At 49.3% G+C, this 16,810-nt stretch overlaps 1 protein-coding gene across 2 annotated transcripts in view; it reads right to left on the minus strand.

The window, feature by feature from the left end:
- LOC8032333 (NF-kappa-B inhibitor epsilon) overlaps positions 1-16,810 on the minus strand; it is a 33,755-nt gene that overhangs the window by 5,635 nt on the left and 11,310 nt on the right. For both annotated transcript variants that reach the window (XM_029970722.4, XM_042293451.1), the window contains exons 4-7: positions 12,196-12,301; positions 11,041-11,211; positions 1,987-2,172; positions 941-1,246 (exon numbers count right to left, since the gene is read on the minus strand). In XM_029970722.4, the coding sequence (XP_029826582.3) occupies positions 941-1,246; positions 1,987-2,172; positions 11,041-11,211; positions 12,196-12,301 (769 nt within the window). The remainder of the gene's footprint in view (positions 1-940; positions 1,247-1,986; positions 2,173-11,040; positions 11,212-12,195; positions 12,302-16,810) is intronic.

Here is a 16,810-nt window from a genome sequence, read left to right on the forward strand (position 1 = left end):
AAACTAGGAGGACACTTTACTGAGGGGGCAGGTACCCCTCAGGGCCACCAGTCTAAAGAAATGGGCGTTCCCCAAGACAAAAACATTTTGAAAAAAAAAAAAAAAAAAAACCCGATGTATAAAAGTTTTCCCGTACATCTTTTCTTTATTTTTTTTTTTACGCGATTTGGGTGTACAAAAAAATTTGAATATATAAACTAAAGAACCGAGTGCAATGAAAATGTTCACAAGGGTGTCTGGCCGCCTCAAGATCAAACCGTGTTGCCACCGTGCGGCCAAAATTAGAAACGTTCAAAAGCATGGATCTGGACGACGCAAGCCCGTTTCCGGCTGAGCTGAGCCCTCCTCATGGAACGCTTGTTTTTGTTGTCGTTTCTTCGGACTAAAGGTTGTGCTATATCGTTTCACGTGCGTGGAAATTCAACAAAGCGATTATTATCAAGTCGGATGTTTCCATAATCTTAGTGTTGTTTGTGGCTTGTGTTCGACCGCTGGTCGCACACATTTCTGTAATCTCGCAGAAACCACAGCTTTCGTAAAACAATAAATGTTAATTGGACCTGTGGTTAGATTAAAAAATTAATCCAACTGATCGCTACCTTTTAATTGACTAATCATTTGATAAACCCGGTAGTTAATTTTTCATCGGTCACATTGCATAATCTGTACACCATGTGTACACTAGCTAGCTGCTGCTAGAATGAAGCGATACTACCGCTCGTCGGGCCAATGAACCTGGTGACCTTCCAGAGCCTTCCATACTCTCGCGCTCGTCCTCGCCTACCCCTCTGGTCACATTACCTCCCCGTTAACCAATCTGAGTCTCTTCCACCCGTCGACTGACCAGCGTCAAGCCCTGCGGCCACGCTTTCGTCCGGGCTTCATAAAATGCCGAACGCCCGGCGTAAGAACGTTAATGAAGGCTGGTTGACGGATTCACCTGGTAGCCCTCTCCCACCTCCTCCTCTTCGGACTCCTCTTGGGAGTCCTCCTCGGAGTCGGAGTCCTCCGAACCAGGGTCCTGCAGGGGCCGTCCGCCGTGCTTCCGCAGCAAGAGCACCAGCCGCAGCAGGGCCTTGCTGCTGGGGCAGTTGCGGTGGGCGTCCCAGGCGCGTCCCAGCGCGGTGCGGCGCCCGTAGTCCTCCGCGTTGACCTGCACCCGCCCCGTGGCAAGCAGGCACTCCGCCAGGTCCGGACGCTCCAGGCGGCACGCCAGGTGCAGGGGCGTGGCGCCACAGTAGTGCTCCTGCACCCAGGTGACCGTGGTGCCGTTATTTCGTGCGGAGGGCGTTATGCTTGAGAAAGCAGTTGAAATCAAGGTCAGGGAAACAAAGCGTTCATAGCACATAGCAGGCAATGCAGAACCATTCAGAGCATAGAAGAGGCGAAATTATGAAAGGCAATATGATCGACATAATTAACCCTTGATTGACAAACGTTGCGCACAGGCAACAAACCACGTAATAATTTCATACGTTTAGTTGTTTCAGTTTTATTGCATTTTTTAAAAATCTAGTAGTATGACAAGTCTTGAAGATATTATTGGCATTTTATAGTTATGTAAGGAAGCTTCTTTCGGACTTTTGCCTGGTGTTCAAAGCTCTGACTTAACAAATTTAACTTACAATTTTTCTTTTTTTAGATTCAGCTCTGTTCTTATATTTGACCTTGTTAAACATTTATATCTGAAAAAAATCAATGTTTTAAGCAATTTTTGTATATCCCGTCAATAAAGTGTTAATGGTACACAATTATAAATATTTAATTAATATTAGAAACCATTACCAAGCAGCTTCGTTGTTGGTACAGTTTCCATTGCTGCGGACACAACCAACCCAACTTCCCTCGCTCCACTTTGGTGGCTACAGCGTCAACCGCCGACGACATGCCATCGCGAAGGGACTTGTTCTGGCCAGTCGAGCGTTTTCCCTCTAGGTGCCGTTCATTTTGCCGGAGTCACAAATATGCTAGGACGAGCTGGCTCACCCGAACGTTGGGGTCTGCGGTGTGCTCTTGCAGCAGCTTCTCGACCAGGGCCCTAGAGCCGGAGCGCACCGCCAGGTGGAGCGCCGTGTCCCCCGCGTACGTCCGCTGCAGCAGCAGGCGCCCCACGTCCAGGGACCCGTTGTCCACGGCCACCTGGTAGCGCAGCTTCAGGAACTCCACCTCCTTCTGGGGGAGGGAAGGACGCCCACACCCAGAGCGGGCCGTCAGAGACTCCCCCGCACTAAAACGTCAAGGGGGTTACCTGGATGCTGTGTCGCACGGCGCGTTTCGCGCGGCAACGCAAGGTCGGCGTGACCCGACGCACTGTTTCAACACGTGCGCTTCGGTACAACGCGGTTCCGGTACGACACTTGGAATGAGTTTTTGACCGGCGTGTTTAGCCTCCTACACGTGTGCGTTGAAAGCGGTTCAACGGCCGAAGTCAGAGATCCGGCACGTCGTGCTGTCTGACGTCATCGTCCTGGCGCTAGGTCGTAGAAGCTCCGGCAGAGAAGAACTTCGCAACTCCCCAAGTTGCTGTAAAGTCTCAGGCTGAAGAGCCCCCGCTCGCATCTGTCTCTGCTGCCGCACCGCTGCCACGAGAGGCGCCGGCGACGGCGCGGCACTTGTACGACGTCGTCGGGTGGCAATCGAGAGACGACGTTTGAGGATGCGCTAAAAACGCTGGTTAGGGACATGTTCCGAGCACCATAGCTCGGACGTGACACAGCTCCGGCGAGATACAGTTCCAGTGTGGCACTTGGGACGAGTCACCAACTGGTGTGTTTACCGCACCTTCGTTTTCGGTGCTCCAAGTGTGAAGTCATTCGTTGCAATAGGTTGGAAGGGTCAGTCGGGTAACATGCGGCGAGCGTGGGATTCCCGCTCGTAGCCCAGGCAGACAGAATTCCGAAAACTGCAGGTGGTTGGATCAACAGTATCGGTACACCGACGTACAAATGCATGCCAAAAACGGGAAAGAGAGGAGAAAGGAGGGAGAGAACTCCTTCACAATCCGGTTAGCAAGTGGAGCGAAAGATTTGGGTGAGAGAAAATGGGAAGGGAGAACGAAGATTTGTGGTTCTACTTCGATCGATTGATCGAACCACCACATGTAGAATTATGTTCCGAAAATGCGATGGACCAGCCTCTCTGGCTTCCACGGATGCAATGGCGCGTCTATAGCCTGTTTCATGCTTTGTGCGCGACGCTGCGAAAGCTGCTGGCGCGAGCATGGGGTTTGATCTCGCGGATCATTTGAACGCGTTCTAGTGCAAAAAAGCCGCGGATGAAGCCACGCACTCGCGCCGGTAGCTTCGACAGTGTTGTATACTAATTATGAAAGGAAGCATAGTGTCTCCAGATCCTCCTTTTGCACAGTTTTCTTTCCCTCCTCGTTATTTTCGAAGCTTTCACAGCTAGTGAAGTCTTCCCAGAGTGTCTCGAAGTCACCCCCCTTTGCCGCTTCTCTTTGTTTCTTTTACTTTTTTACATTCACAGTTGCATTGTGCGGCTGACGGAGCTTGCGACACGGGGGTTCGGCGGCTTGCCAACTCTATTCAACCAGGGCACGCTTCACTTTTCGAGGCTAAGTCAGAGTTACCTTCGGTAAGAAAGCACTTCTGCATTAAAGCAGCTACAGCTGCTGATGATAAAAGCAGCTACAGATGCTGAAACCCGCTACAGATGCCCGTGCTCCATATAAAGGGGTCAGTCAAGTCACACATGCACTTTCTGCCGCCCCGATGCCCCCCTTACTCTCTCCCCCTTTCTTCCGTCTTCAACTTCCTCCAACACCACCTAGGTACCTAGGTTCAGGGCCGTAGCGCCAGGAGGCACGACGTCACCAACGTCAGGAGGGGGAGGAGGAGGAAATCCTGGAGGTTGGGCTTCTCCTTAGGCTTCTCCCTCGGATTTTTCCACTTTTCTGCTCTTTTTTTCTTTCTGGCCAGTTGGCTATCTGACGCCGTGGTAGTCGTAGTGCCGTATTCAAATTGTGGTTACGTGCAATTTTAAGTAGGGGTGTGTGAATACCGAATAGTAGTTTTCGAATCGAATACCGAATCGAATCAAGAAAAAAAGTCAGGACATCGAATCGAATAGTAATTTTATTTGTAGGAATTTTCAAAAGTGTGCTGCGAATGACATTATTATATGTGCAGAGTATGTACCAGGTGCAGAATATGCATCTTGTACGAAACAAAAGTTAAAATGTAAAAAGTTCTGGTGAAAAAAAAAAAAAAAAAGCAGTTGCTGTTGGACGTTGGGCACTAAAGATCCAATTTTATGGCGCAAACATTATTTACCCTAAACGTCACAAAAAAAGCAAAGCTACTGCTAGGCGTGCCTTTTTTTTTTTTTTTGTTAAAAGCACAATCTAGCACCGCAACTTTCTAAAAATATTTGTATATCTCAAAAAAGGGGCATTTTGTGATATATTTGGTCTCCATTTTAAGGAAAAAAAAGGGCACCTGGGATTTTATTTCACATAAATAAACAGATAGGTGTTAAATCTGAGTAAACAGGCTTAAACTATATAATCTGAAGTAAGAAAAAAAAAATAAAGTGGTTAGGTGGCGCAAGGCACCGTCCAACTGCCGCTATGCATCCATTTTTCCATCTATCTATCCTGTTTTAGAGAGGCTTTATTTGAAAGAGGAAGCAAGCAAAACTGAAACCACGGAGGCGGCTCCAGCGCAGATTGGTCCTAAGTGCGCATCTGTTGTGTAGTCGCGTGGAAAGAAGGCAAGCAAACGGAAGAGCGACACCGCCTGCCCGATCGACGCTTTTGCGCTTCGTGCTTTCGTCACCTTCTCGCAGTTCGCAATTCAAACGCGGCTATTGAAAGGTTGAAAATCCTCGCAAATCTAGGCACACTATTTTTCCGTTCAGTTTTGTTCCGAATCACAATTTGCGGCTTGCGGTTCCAAAAGAATGACGACGATAACTTGGCTGGTTTCATCGGCGTGGTTAACGCGGTTTTCTTCCTGTGATCGTGCAGTCGCCGATTTCTGTGAGTGCGGCCAAGTGTGTTTTGCACCAGCGCTTCAATTTGAAACGAGGGACTTTACTCGTGGAAAGAATTAGGCATGGCGCGGCGGTGCAAACGGGATGTTTTGGTAGTGATTCAAGGGTAGATTGTGTCACGATCGTGAGTAAATGTACGTGCTATAAAGTTTGTGGCGTTCGTTACTTTTCTTTTTTCTAACCTGCGAGTTCGATTTTTGTGGAATGGTAGGACCAAGAGGTGTTTTTCGCATGGTCTGTCTATCATCATGGCGCTTGCATCGGGAAAAAAAAAACAACTTCTTCGTCAGCTCCGCGCCGACCGCGCGTCTTTGGGGAATATATTGAATATTCACGACTCCAACGAATAATAGGGGGTGCGCTGGTCAGGCAAAATGGCGGATGAAGGGAGGTCGTTTTTGTCGTTCAGCACGCGGACCACCATAAATTTCTTGCACTGCAGCATAAAATCGGTACTACATGTGAGCGCAAAGCAATTTTTCGACGGTAGAAACCTTCTTTTAGTCAGTGCGTAGGAATAACAGGGCGGAAGCATACAAATAATTAATAGAAACAATGTTTGTTTCTATGCTGCCCGCAAAAACCAAGCAGCGATAGCAGACGACAGAGTTGAAACGACCTCCTCTCGCGAGTTTCTCACCGTGTCGATTTCGCTGGAGTCGCAAGACCGAACACTAGGAATTCGATTCGCGAATCGAATTATTCAGGAACTTTCTATTCGATTTGAATTCATATATTTGAGTATTCGCACACCCCTAATTTTAAGTTCACCCGTTTGTATAAGTTTGCACCTATTGCTAAATTACCCAAGCATCAAGGAGAATGCAGAAAATGGTGTTCCACGTGCTAGCGTCTGCAGCAGTAACTGTTCTAAAGGAAAAGCCTAAAACAAATGGCATCTTGCACGCACGTTCATCAATGCTTTATTTTAGTTATTTCCTTCAAATGTTTTATACAGGGAAGGCGTGCGGCGGTGCCGAGTGTCGAGTTCTTCGTCAAGCGTACGAGAAATCTACGGAACCCTAGCCATAAACAGCTTCGCCGTAAAAGTCTAACATTGAGTCAAATACCGAGTACCGATTTTATTTAACGTGAGCTCGAGTGCTCACAAATTCTTGTCCGAGAAAAGCAGCTGCTGCCCGTGATCCGGTGTCAACTCTTCCGGCCGCGACATCGCAATGTTACCAGCTACGGAAAACAGCTTCTCACTTGGTACACTTGCTGCCGGGATGGCCAGGTACCTTGTGGCCAACTTGCACAGCCCAGGGAAGTTGCGCCTGCCATTCTTTCCGGAATGTAAGAGGATCTTTGTTTTTACTGCAGGTGGGCTCTGGAGGGCAAAGTTGAAATTCCTCCATGATACCCCTTTCACGGGAGTCCTTCCTAGCAGATGCGGTAGCCAGCTTTCCGAGGTCGTCCCAGAAACTGCCAGCACCTTCCTTGTGGATGGCAGATGTTGATGCATCGGCACAGTCACCCAATACCCTTGGTGGATTCTCGCAGCTCACTTCTCACAAGCTCCAAGGGACTCATTTTTTGGACGGCTTCGGTGCAAAAGGTGCTCTCAAACCTTGGGTCACGTGTGGTTGCGATAGCATGCTGTTCTTTTTGATTACTGGGTCCTGGAAGCCTTGACATTGTGCGTTTCAGCATGTTTTTAGCAAACTCCAACGCGTCATGCACGCTGCAAAGCAGTCCTTCAAGAGCACCCGTGTTCCATAAAGGAATGAGATCACGACGACAATGTCGCATGTTTTTGATCACTCTGATCTTTGGCTGCCGACGCGACCGGCTCCAAGGTTTTTGCTAGTCCAGCCACCGTTTTCCACTTCTGAGGTGTAAGGTCATGCACCGCTCTCTCAGATGTGGCAAGCTCGAGACAGACAGCTTCTATGAGCTGCAAAAGACGAGAGAGCACGTCATATTCACGGTTCCATCTACCGTATTTACACAAATGTAGGCCGGCCCATCTTTCAATTTTTGAAAATCTGAAGTGGGGGGGAGGGTCGACTCGTAATTGAACCCAAGCATTCCATCAACACCTCGACTTGTTACAAGTTCAGCCGGCTGTACTTGTAGCGTTGTGCCATTCTGTGCGCTCGGTTTCCGAGACGGCCTGCCCCACTCTCAAGAGTGGCGGTACTCGATGTAAGTCCTTCCCGAGCAACCTCAATGCCCACACCGCTTCTTTTCACAGTTTATCGCACAATTCGCGGTAGAGCGTCGTTCGATTGAGTGTCCAGATCATCCCAATGTGCCGGCTACGTTTCCCCGTATTGCAAACGTGATCCGGCAGTTAAGGTTTTCAGCGCTCGTTTATGGCTGTTCTTCATCCATAAGTGACAAACAACCAGGCTGCTGGATGCAAGTTCGACCTGTCCGAGCGGGTGGTGGTCCGGAGGCGTCTGCGACAGCGCAGGGTCTCGACTGCGACAGCAAACGAAGAGGCTTCAGCGGGCACAAACAGGTTGAGATGCCTTCCGAAGTTGGAGGTTGGGCTTGCAACAAACATCACAGACGTGCGCGATCGGTCGTGCGACGCGATTGCCGAACAAGCGCGGAAGATGACTTCGTGGGGCGATGTAGACAACGCGCTTTGAGAACGTAGCAGCGATCACGACGTGAACAACACCAGTGCGGACGAATCGTAGTGGAGTGGCCTCAGATGTCGAGTGTAGGCTTCCAGTTTCTATGACACTCGGGCACCTCATGCACCTCGTGCGTGCATGTGCAGCCAGAGCACGCCAGAAGGCACCATGTGCTGGAAGCTGGGCTTTCCAAAGAGACGCCCTGCCGTTCTCACGTGTTCGCTGTAAAACGCGGCCCTAATTTTTTTTTTGTTGATGTGCAATGTCCGAGCGGCAGTTTCCCCGTCCTGGATGTGAGCTTTAACGGGAGGGAGCTCCACGTGCCGCTGGTAGTTCCGCAGTCTTATTGTGGTTCGGGCACTGTGTTTGTAGTGGCCCGCAATGGCGCAGCATTATTTTAGAACGGTAGGGACTTCCACAGCCTTCTTCTTGGCACCCTCCAAGGTCAGCTGCAATATGTGGCCCACGCACTGCATCAGGATACATAAAAAGCTTCTTAAAGCCGCACAAAAAATTTTGCGCGTTCTCCGTCGCGACATAGATGGGTGCCTCCTGCGGTGGCAGGTCCCGGTCGTCCACCGTAGTCCGCGGGTGCTCCGGGATATCGGAGGCGGTGTGGCTTTCGGTCACAACCTGGTTTGCAAGTGCATAGGCTCTCATTTTGAAGCCAGACGCCGGGTAGTGGCAGGCAAGGCTGATGTAGCGCCGGTTGGCTCTCGAGGTTCACGCGTCCCTCGTAAATGAGGTTGATTGTATGCATTCCAAGATGTCCGCATGCATTTGCTCCTTCCCAGACTACGCAGTGTCCGAGTACAACTCGGGGACGATTGTTCTCGAAAATGTACTGCGGCTAATCTGGTAGGGTGGTTCCGCATGATTCATTGGCGCTCTGAATCCGCGACTTTCAACAATGTCGTACGGCTGAAGGTCGAGAGCCAGCATCCGGGTAATTATGTTGCTTATTTCCGTCCCCCGAGCCTGCATCGACTCCTTCCAACAAACAATGTTTCTTCTTCAAGTTGGCCGAAGACGGGGTCCGAAGTTCCACGTCGCAGCTCTTCCACGTCACTTCTTGGGACGAGCTCCTTACAAAAAGGTTCCAGATGGCACTTTTCGTCTGCTCGGTCACGTCGCTCCCGACGAAGACCAGAAAACCTGCAGACTGCGTTCCCCCGCAGAGAAAACGAGCATGAAAGAGGAATGCTCACCTGGTGTCGTCAAGTGCGTGCCTCGTTTGCCATGCGAAACGTGCCTCGTTTGCAATGTGAAGCACGAGGGGGAGGCGAAAGCGACGCACTGGTATCAGTTGCTCCCTGGCCGTTTACTGTTGTTCTATTTCCGTTCCGTTTCGGCGTTTGTCCAGGTCGAGACGTTCAAACCACGACTACGGCCGTTTCGCAGCATGGTCAGCGTGACCTTACTGCAATGTTACGGTCGCCCATCTCCGTGGAGCACGTGGAGTGTGTTTTGGAACGGCGTTTAGATTCAAAACGGAGGGGCTTTTACTTGCAGAGAAATTAAGGCACGGTGCAGCCTTGTTTACTCTGGCATCCCCAAAGTTTGTTCGGCTGTGTCACCATCGTGATTACACCTGCGATTATGAGGTTTGTGGCATTCATCATTTATCTCTAGCCTGTGTGTGCGCTAGATCGCAGTGGAAAGGTCAAACCAAAATCAGTTTCTTGCGTGTTCTGCCTAACATCAGGATGTGCTACAAATGAGAGAAAAAAAAAGGGTCTTTTGTCAGTTGGCTCTGTGTCAACCGTTGACCGCGCGCCTTGCACCGAATATTCGACTGACCAAATACTAGGAATTCAATTCGCGAATTGAATTATTCGAGAACTTGCTATCCGATTCGCATTCTAATATTTCGGTACTCGCACACCCCTAGTAAACACTCTTCATGCCGTGTTTTTGTCGCACGGGACACTGCCCGATAGAAACACGCATCCGTGCCTCTGTCTTTATTGAGAATTCCGTCTCTAGTCAGAGCTGCTAGATTAGGAAGGTTTTGCCGTTCTGTTGATGTACCGGTAGTAATACAAGATAGCCATTGGACTAAAGAAAATATGTTGTTGGGCGATAAGCGATAAAAATAATGAGCGTTCATAAGTGTCCGAGTAGTGAAGCCGCAATTAATTTAACTACCAAAATTGACTTCGATGAATTAAAAAATAAATGTGGAAGATTGAAGGATATTATTTCTTTCAAAGATAATGCTTCCCTACTTTTATTTGTAGTCATTTTTCTCCCCACAAATAAAGTAACTTTCATGATGTCTTACCCCGAAAAAAACATAAATCCTCAACAACACGTTACTGCTTTTGGCAATACTTTCCGTGGGCATTTGGATCTGTATGCGTTACATAGCTGCCACAAACTGTTTTGCCATGTTGAGTCATTCGGTGTCGTGCCATTTTGTGACAATCGTTGTTTATAAAACGTCAGTCTTTCCGAGTGATATTTACATTACTAAACAGGGTTGCATCGAAGCAAACCCATCTTTCCCAAAGCATAGTTGTAGACGGATTGTACTTGCACTTGGCCTCAATGTTTCTGGGCCCTAATAATTTGCCCGTGCACACCTTTCCGGCATAACTGCCGCCTGTAACTATCGTTTTAGGGAACAAAGCATATCTGCATTATAAAGCTTGTAGCTACGAATGTAAATCCACTCTCAATGCTTACACGTCGGCTGTTCCGAGGTGCCCAATCACCTCCTGCACAACAATATCTATTTCCTAGAACATCCGTCGTTTCGAAACTACGTGACAGATAACAAAACATGCTGGTATCAACAAAAACTTGTTTTCCCGACGAAACGCTCACGCGCGACGCCTTTGTATCGACGCTATTCCAATGCGCCCGGACCGGCTCGATCGCCTCCCGCGGCAACGTCACGGGTGCTCCGGCCTCGACTGTAAAGCGCGGTTCAAACAGGCCCGTGATACAGATACGGGTGTCAGAACCCGTAGTGATGTTGACGCTCCCTCCGTACGGGCGGCGACGTAATTACAGTTTCCGGCACCCGTAGTCGAGAGTTGAAAAATTTTCAACTTTCTCACTTCCGTGTCGTGACGTAGCTTTCCCCGTTTTCTCCGCGGCCAATCAGTGCGGCGCGCTTCCCCCCTCCGCCCTCCTTGCCACCGGCGTTCACGTGGGTGGCAAGGAAGGCCGAGGAGGGAAGCGCGCCGTTCAAACCAAACCGCGAAGACTTGGATCCGTAATGGGGGCCGGAAGTGATTACGTCAGTACGGGTTCCGGCTCCCGGATTCTGAGTCTGTTTGAACCGCGCCTACATGGCGTCTCTTCCTTGCAGAGAAAAAACAAAAATCGGAAGGAGCTTCGGGACTTTTAAAACGGCCCGTTGAGCGCCTAAACCCGTCCTCGGACAAACAAAGTTGGGAAGCAGTTTGGACACCACCGTCTGGTGACGTACCTGCGTGACGGGGCTGAGGAGGTCTGAGGCGACCCTGAGGTCCCCTTTCTTGCAGGCCACGTGCAGCGGAGTGCAGCCCGCCCGGTCCCTCGCGTCCACCGTGGCCCCGGCCACCAGCAGGAACCGGGCCTCGTCGAAACGGCCGCACAGTGACGCCACGTGCAGGGCCGTCTGGGGGACAGACGGAAGGCACGCGTGAGCACACAATCCGGCGTCAAGGCTGGATCCCCGCACTTACGTCTGGGCGCGATAGAATCAACTGCAACCGTCCGCTTATGACGGGCGGCGTGCCCAGATCCGAGGGTGTTTCCGGCTAACCCGTCGAGTCACGTGGTTTGCAAGCCGCGTTCTGAAGCTCCGAGGAGGAGGCAAAAAAGTTGATCCTCTCCACTCGCCGTCCTCGTCGCTGCTTGAGAACACAAGCATGCACGTGCCAACCATTTATTGAGAGCATTATAGACCCTTCGGTGAAATGCTTTCGATCAAAGTTGTCAACATGCATTAAAGTTCTTTCTGCCGATTCGGTACATGTGTTTGCATATGCATTGTCCGCATTGTAATGACGCACGCACTAGGCGCACCTTTAGTCAGCCAGAACCGTGGAGCCGCCGTGGCGTCGGGGAAGCGTGCTCGTCTCGCACCCCAAATGCTAGGGTTCAACTCCCACCCAGACCAAAATGTACCAAATTTTCTTTTCAAAGCCATCCATTTACTTCGTTTACAGAAATCTCCCCGAGAAATTTTACGTCAATCCGAGCATTTTTGACGTGTCTACTCTTTGCGCCGTGCCATTTCTGGTACCATTGCTGGGTCACGCTGCCGCCAAATTTTTGTGTAGTGGAGCATTAATGCTTTTGCATTAAAAATTGGCGCCGTCTATCGAATCCACATGCCACATCTGTGCAACGATCGCTCATAACGTCGTCGGAATTACTTTTGAGCTTGTGGAGAGAGACCGAGAGGTAAAAAGCCGGAAAACGTGCGCGGATCGAAGTGCTCTGGGGCTACCCGATAGGCGACGCCTCCGCGGCGTCTCGTCACGAGAAGTCGCACGCGGTCAAAATACAGTCGGTGGAAGAGCCCGTAACAGCTACCGCTGTAAAACGAGGCGAGTTGTGGCCCGGGAGCTTGCAGAGGAGGGCAAAGGTCACTGACCTGTCCGAGGTCGTTCCTCAGATCCAGCAGGTCTGGGTTTGGGGTGCTTTGGATGAGCTTGAACAGGAGCTGCTTCCATCCCTCCATGCACGCAATGTGGAGGAGGCTGCAGACAGACACAACCTCACCACTCGCTCCACGACCCAGAGCGCAACAGACGCAAGGGCCGACGTAAGGAATGTGCTGGGGCTTGCCCAAATTCCCACCAAAACACAGTCCATAAAAGTAGAACAAAAACAAAACAAAAAAAAGAAACAGAAACATTTGTGCAATAAAATTAGGCTTTTCTAAGGTATGAAATGCTTTTTAACAGAACCCCTTTTAATCTAAAAATTTTGTCCGTCCGTGCGTAGCTGGAGATACGTTAGACTGCTCTGAGATTACTTTCGGCTCGAATGTCCACCGCTGTCGTGACGCATTTCTACACATTCCAGATGGGGCGTGTTGCGCCACCCTCGAAAGCTGCTCCAAAATTGAGTCTCGGCACGCGGCAGTCTGTTTCGACATCTGTCACTCAAGTTGTCAGGAACATGGTAGTTCTCATTTTTCGTGGGAGTGCAAAGTATCAAGCACCATTCAAATAGGTCTCTATGAAAATCTGCGCTCCTACGTGCAGGCATCGACGATTCTAACTCATTTTTCAACCAGCCCTGCCGTTTATGCCACTCCCCCTACTTAACATTTCTAGCAAAATAACCGTTTGCAACTTGAGGCCCATTCGCCCAGGAGAATTTGTTTACGTTTTCTCGCGTTCCTCCATGTGGAGCATGCACTCCTTGAACTGGTTGTCATGCTCCCCCCCCCCCCCATGTGGAGCATGCATATCCCAAAGACTCGGAGCGTAAGCAGGCTTAAGCTTTAGTCACACATTGCAGCATAAACAAATGGTACTGCATGAATGGGCCTTAAAGAGGCACTGAAGTCATTTTTGAAAAAGGTTGTTTTTGATCTCATATTGTTCAAGAGGTGTTAGTTTCCACATATACCATGTCCTATATTACAAAACTGCATATTCAACTCAGGGCAACAGAAAAACATATGAACTCTTTTTTTTCTCGCTGATTACATTGTGTGGACCAATGAAAGCCCTACAATATGCGGAGATTCAGAATGAATTTGTTAAAGTCTGAAAATATATCTCCAACCAAAAAATGAAAAGCAACCCGATGTTTCAAAACCAACACGGTTTCTTCTTCAGGGGTGACTGAAGGCGCGCGGACACAGCAGCAGCTCTCAACCTCTTCGTCTTCAAAAAAGGAAAGAAAAGAAAGAAAGAGAAAAGAAAAATTTTTTTAAAAAGAGAAGTTAGGAAATCGGAAAAATTGTGAAATAACTTGTTAGTTATGAAGATGGTCATCTCTTCAGCTTTTCCGTCAGGTCACGGAGGCCATGTGCGTACACAGAGGGCAGAGCGCCCAGCGACCTGTTTAGGTTTTCTGGGGTGTGCTGGATGTGCCACGATTCCAAGAAAAGTCTTCTTCGAAAATTGGGCTCTGTGTCCACCACGTGCGCGTTCGCGAAGTCAATGCGATGGTCTAGGGTATCGCAATGTTCGGCGATGGCGCTGCGCTCACTGTCAAACTTCCGCACGTCGTTCTTGTGTTGGCGGATACGCTCGGGAAAGTTCTTCGTCTCGCCGATGTAGGTTGCAGGGCACTCTGCGCAAGGAATGGTGTAAACCACGCCCTGTGCTTTTTCCTTTGGTGGACGGTCTTTCGGTCTTGGCATAAACCTTCCCAGTGTGGATGTGGGCTTGTGGGCCACCAGAATACCTTGCTTTCCCAGTACTCGTGCGAGCGCTTCGCTGGTTCCCTTTACGTAGGGAACGCTTATGCGCGCGACTCGATGGGGCTGTCGTTCTACTGGCATCTGGTTTTGTCTGGCGAGACCTTGCCGTCGGGCGATGCGCTCAATAAAGCTGTTAGAGTAACCATTTTTCTTTAGGTCTTCAATTATGGTCTTCTTCTCCTTCTTTCTATCGGTTTCCGACGAGCAGATAGTCGTTGCCCTACGCAGCAGGGTCGAAACCACTGAGGCCTTATGACTCGTTGGATGGTTGGAGACAAAATCAAGGTAGCGTCCGGTGTGTGTTGGTTTTAGGTACACCGCGAACGTCAGATCTTGTCCTCGTCGGTTCACCAGCACATGAAGGAACGGCAAGGTGCCATCCGTCTCATATTCTACGGTAAATTTAATGGCCGGCTCGATAGAGTTGAGGTGCGCCAGAAAATTATTCACGTCCCGTTCCTTGAGAATGCAGAAGCAATCGTCTACATAGCGCATGAATACTTTGGGGCTGTTGGGAAAAGACCTCAGCGCTTTTTGCTCGATTGCCTCCATCGTGAGATTCGCCGTTGTGACCGAGATGGCCGCACCCATTGCAGTGCCACTGACCTGTTTGAAAAGCTCCCCTTTGAAGGTGAAGTATGTGCTGCCAAGACAAAACTCGAGCAGACGGCACAGCTCTTCCACAGTGAGGTTGGTTCTTGTGGTCAAGGAGCTGTCTTTTTCGAGGGCTTCGCGGGCTGCAGCAACTGCAAGGGGAACTGGGACACTGGTGAAGAGGGACACCACGTCGAAAGACACCATGGTGTCACCATCGCTGAGATGTAATTGCGAGGCGCGTTCCACGAAGTGGCCAGCATTTTCTACATGGGTCGACGTGTTTCCGACAAGGGGAGCCAAAGTCCGGTGAAGGTAACTGGATAGTGCCCGAAGCGGTGACGTTGTAAAGTCCACAATAGGTCGTAGAGGCACGTTCGGCTTGTGGATCTTTGGAAGGCCGTAAAAACCTGGAGCGGAGCCATTCCTGCAAATAAGTTGCAAGTAAAGGCTCTTTGACTGAGGGTATTTCTTGAAAATCTCTGCCAGGATTTTGTTCAAGTTCCTCTGAACCTGTGGCGTCGGATCTTTCTTGAGCTTTACGTAAGCATGGCTTCCAAGAAGGTCCCGTACCTTTTCCTCGTATACCTCCCGATCCAGGACGACGGTCGACTTCCCTTTGTCAGCCGGCAGAAGCACAATCTCCGTATCTTCACGAAGTTTCCGAAGCGCTGTAACTTCTTCGTCCACCAAAGGAAAAAGCACAGGGCGTGGTTTACACCATTCCTTGCGCAGAGTGCCCTGCAACCTACATCGGCGAGACGAAGAACTTTCCCGAGCGTATCCGCCAACACAAGAACGACGTGCGGAAGTTTGACAGTGAGCGCAGCGCCATCGCCGAACATTGCGATACCCTAGACCATCGCATTGACTTCGCGAACGCGCACGTGGTGGACACAGAGCCCAATTTTCGAAGAAGACTTTTCTTGGAATCGTGGCACATCCAGCACACCCCAGAAAACCTAAACAGGTCGCTGGGCGCTCTGCCCTCTGTGTACGCACATGGCCTCCGTGACCTGACGGAAAAGCTGAAGAGATGACCATCTTCATAACTAACAAGTTATTTCACAATTTTTCCGATTTCCTAACTTCTCTTTTTAAAAAATTTTTTCTTTTCTCTTTCTTTCTTTTCTTTCCTTTTTTGAAGACGAAGAGGTTGAGAGCTGCTGCTGTGTCCGCGCGCCTTCAGTCACCCCTGAAGAAGAAACCGTGTTGGTTTTGAAACGTCGGGTTGCTTTTCATTTTTTGGTTGGAGATATATTTTCAGACTTTAACTCTCACCCAACCAGGCAGATATCTGTCGAATATGTTTACTTTCCAGAATGAATTTGTTACAACTCGTTTTGAAGAGAGTCTGATAGGTACGCATTCGGATAAGACAGCTATTATCTTTGCGGGTCGAAGCCATCGCTTTTAACTCGCCGACAAGCACCTTTTGTCGACCACTTCACTCGGAAGGAATTTCTTTCCAAAAAAAGAAGGGTCGCGATCATTTAACAAGCTTTTAACGAGGAAACAAGCTACGCACGATTGTAATTTCGGGTTTGTTGAAATGCTTAGAGCGTCTGGGTTGAGTTGTCACCACAAAAGGACGATCTCAGAATCGACTTCAGTGCCTTTTTAAGTCGCATCTCAGCTCAAGCAGCGCTAACCTAATTACTTGGAAGTGTAACTTCCCCAGCACCGAACTACAAAGTGACAAGACACGTGCAAGCGCCAACCTTTGAACAAGATACCTCCTCAGGTCACCATAACGTTCGCAAAGCAACTCCTCATACTCAAAATTTAAAACAAAATAGTAAAAAAAAAAAAATTGGGGGAGAGTGAGTTTTTAATGCATTGCTAGCGGGATTCCAGGAAACGCACCATCGAGAAGCTCGGCCCCAAACCAAAAGATAACTCTTATCACAACCACGCCTCGATAGAAAGGTATGCAAATAAAACTACAGCAAAGCAAAGCTTTTGCTCTGATACGAGTATGACCGTGATCCTTTAAAGGGAAACTGCGCTCAATCCAGATTTTTGGAAATGAGTGATCTTGCATTAAAAGCACTAGTAAAAGGCACTACGTCATTTGCTTTGCGAAAATGTGATATATGTTGTTAAATCAAATTTTAAACACGAGCAGAAATTGAAACCGAAACTCTGGCACCGTCCAGCAATAATGGCCTTGGGCCGCAAAGAACAATGCTATCACGTGGTATGCTATGTCGCGTGATCCTCCACGCAACAA

Source organism: Ixodes scapularis, unplaced genomic scaffold (genome assembly GCF_016920785.2).
Source record: "Ixodes scapularis isolate PalLabHiFi unplaced genomic scaffold, ASM1692078v2 PGA_scaffold4__175_contigs__length_147842914, whole genome shotgun sequence".
Lineage (NCBI taxonomy): Eukaryota > Metazoa > Arthropoda > Arachnida > Ixodida > Ixodidae > Ixodes > Ixodes scapularis.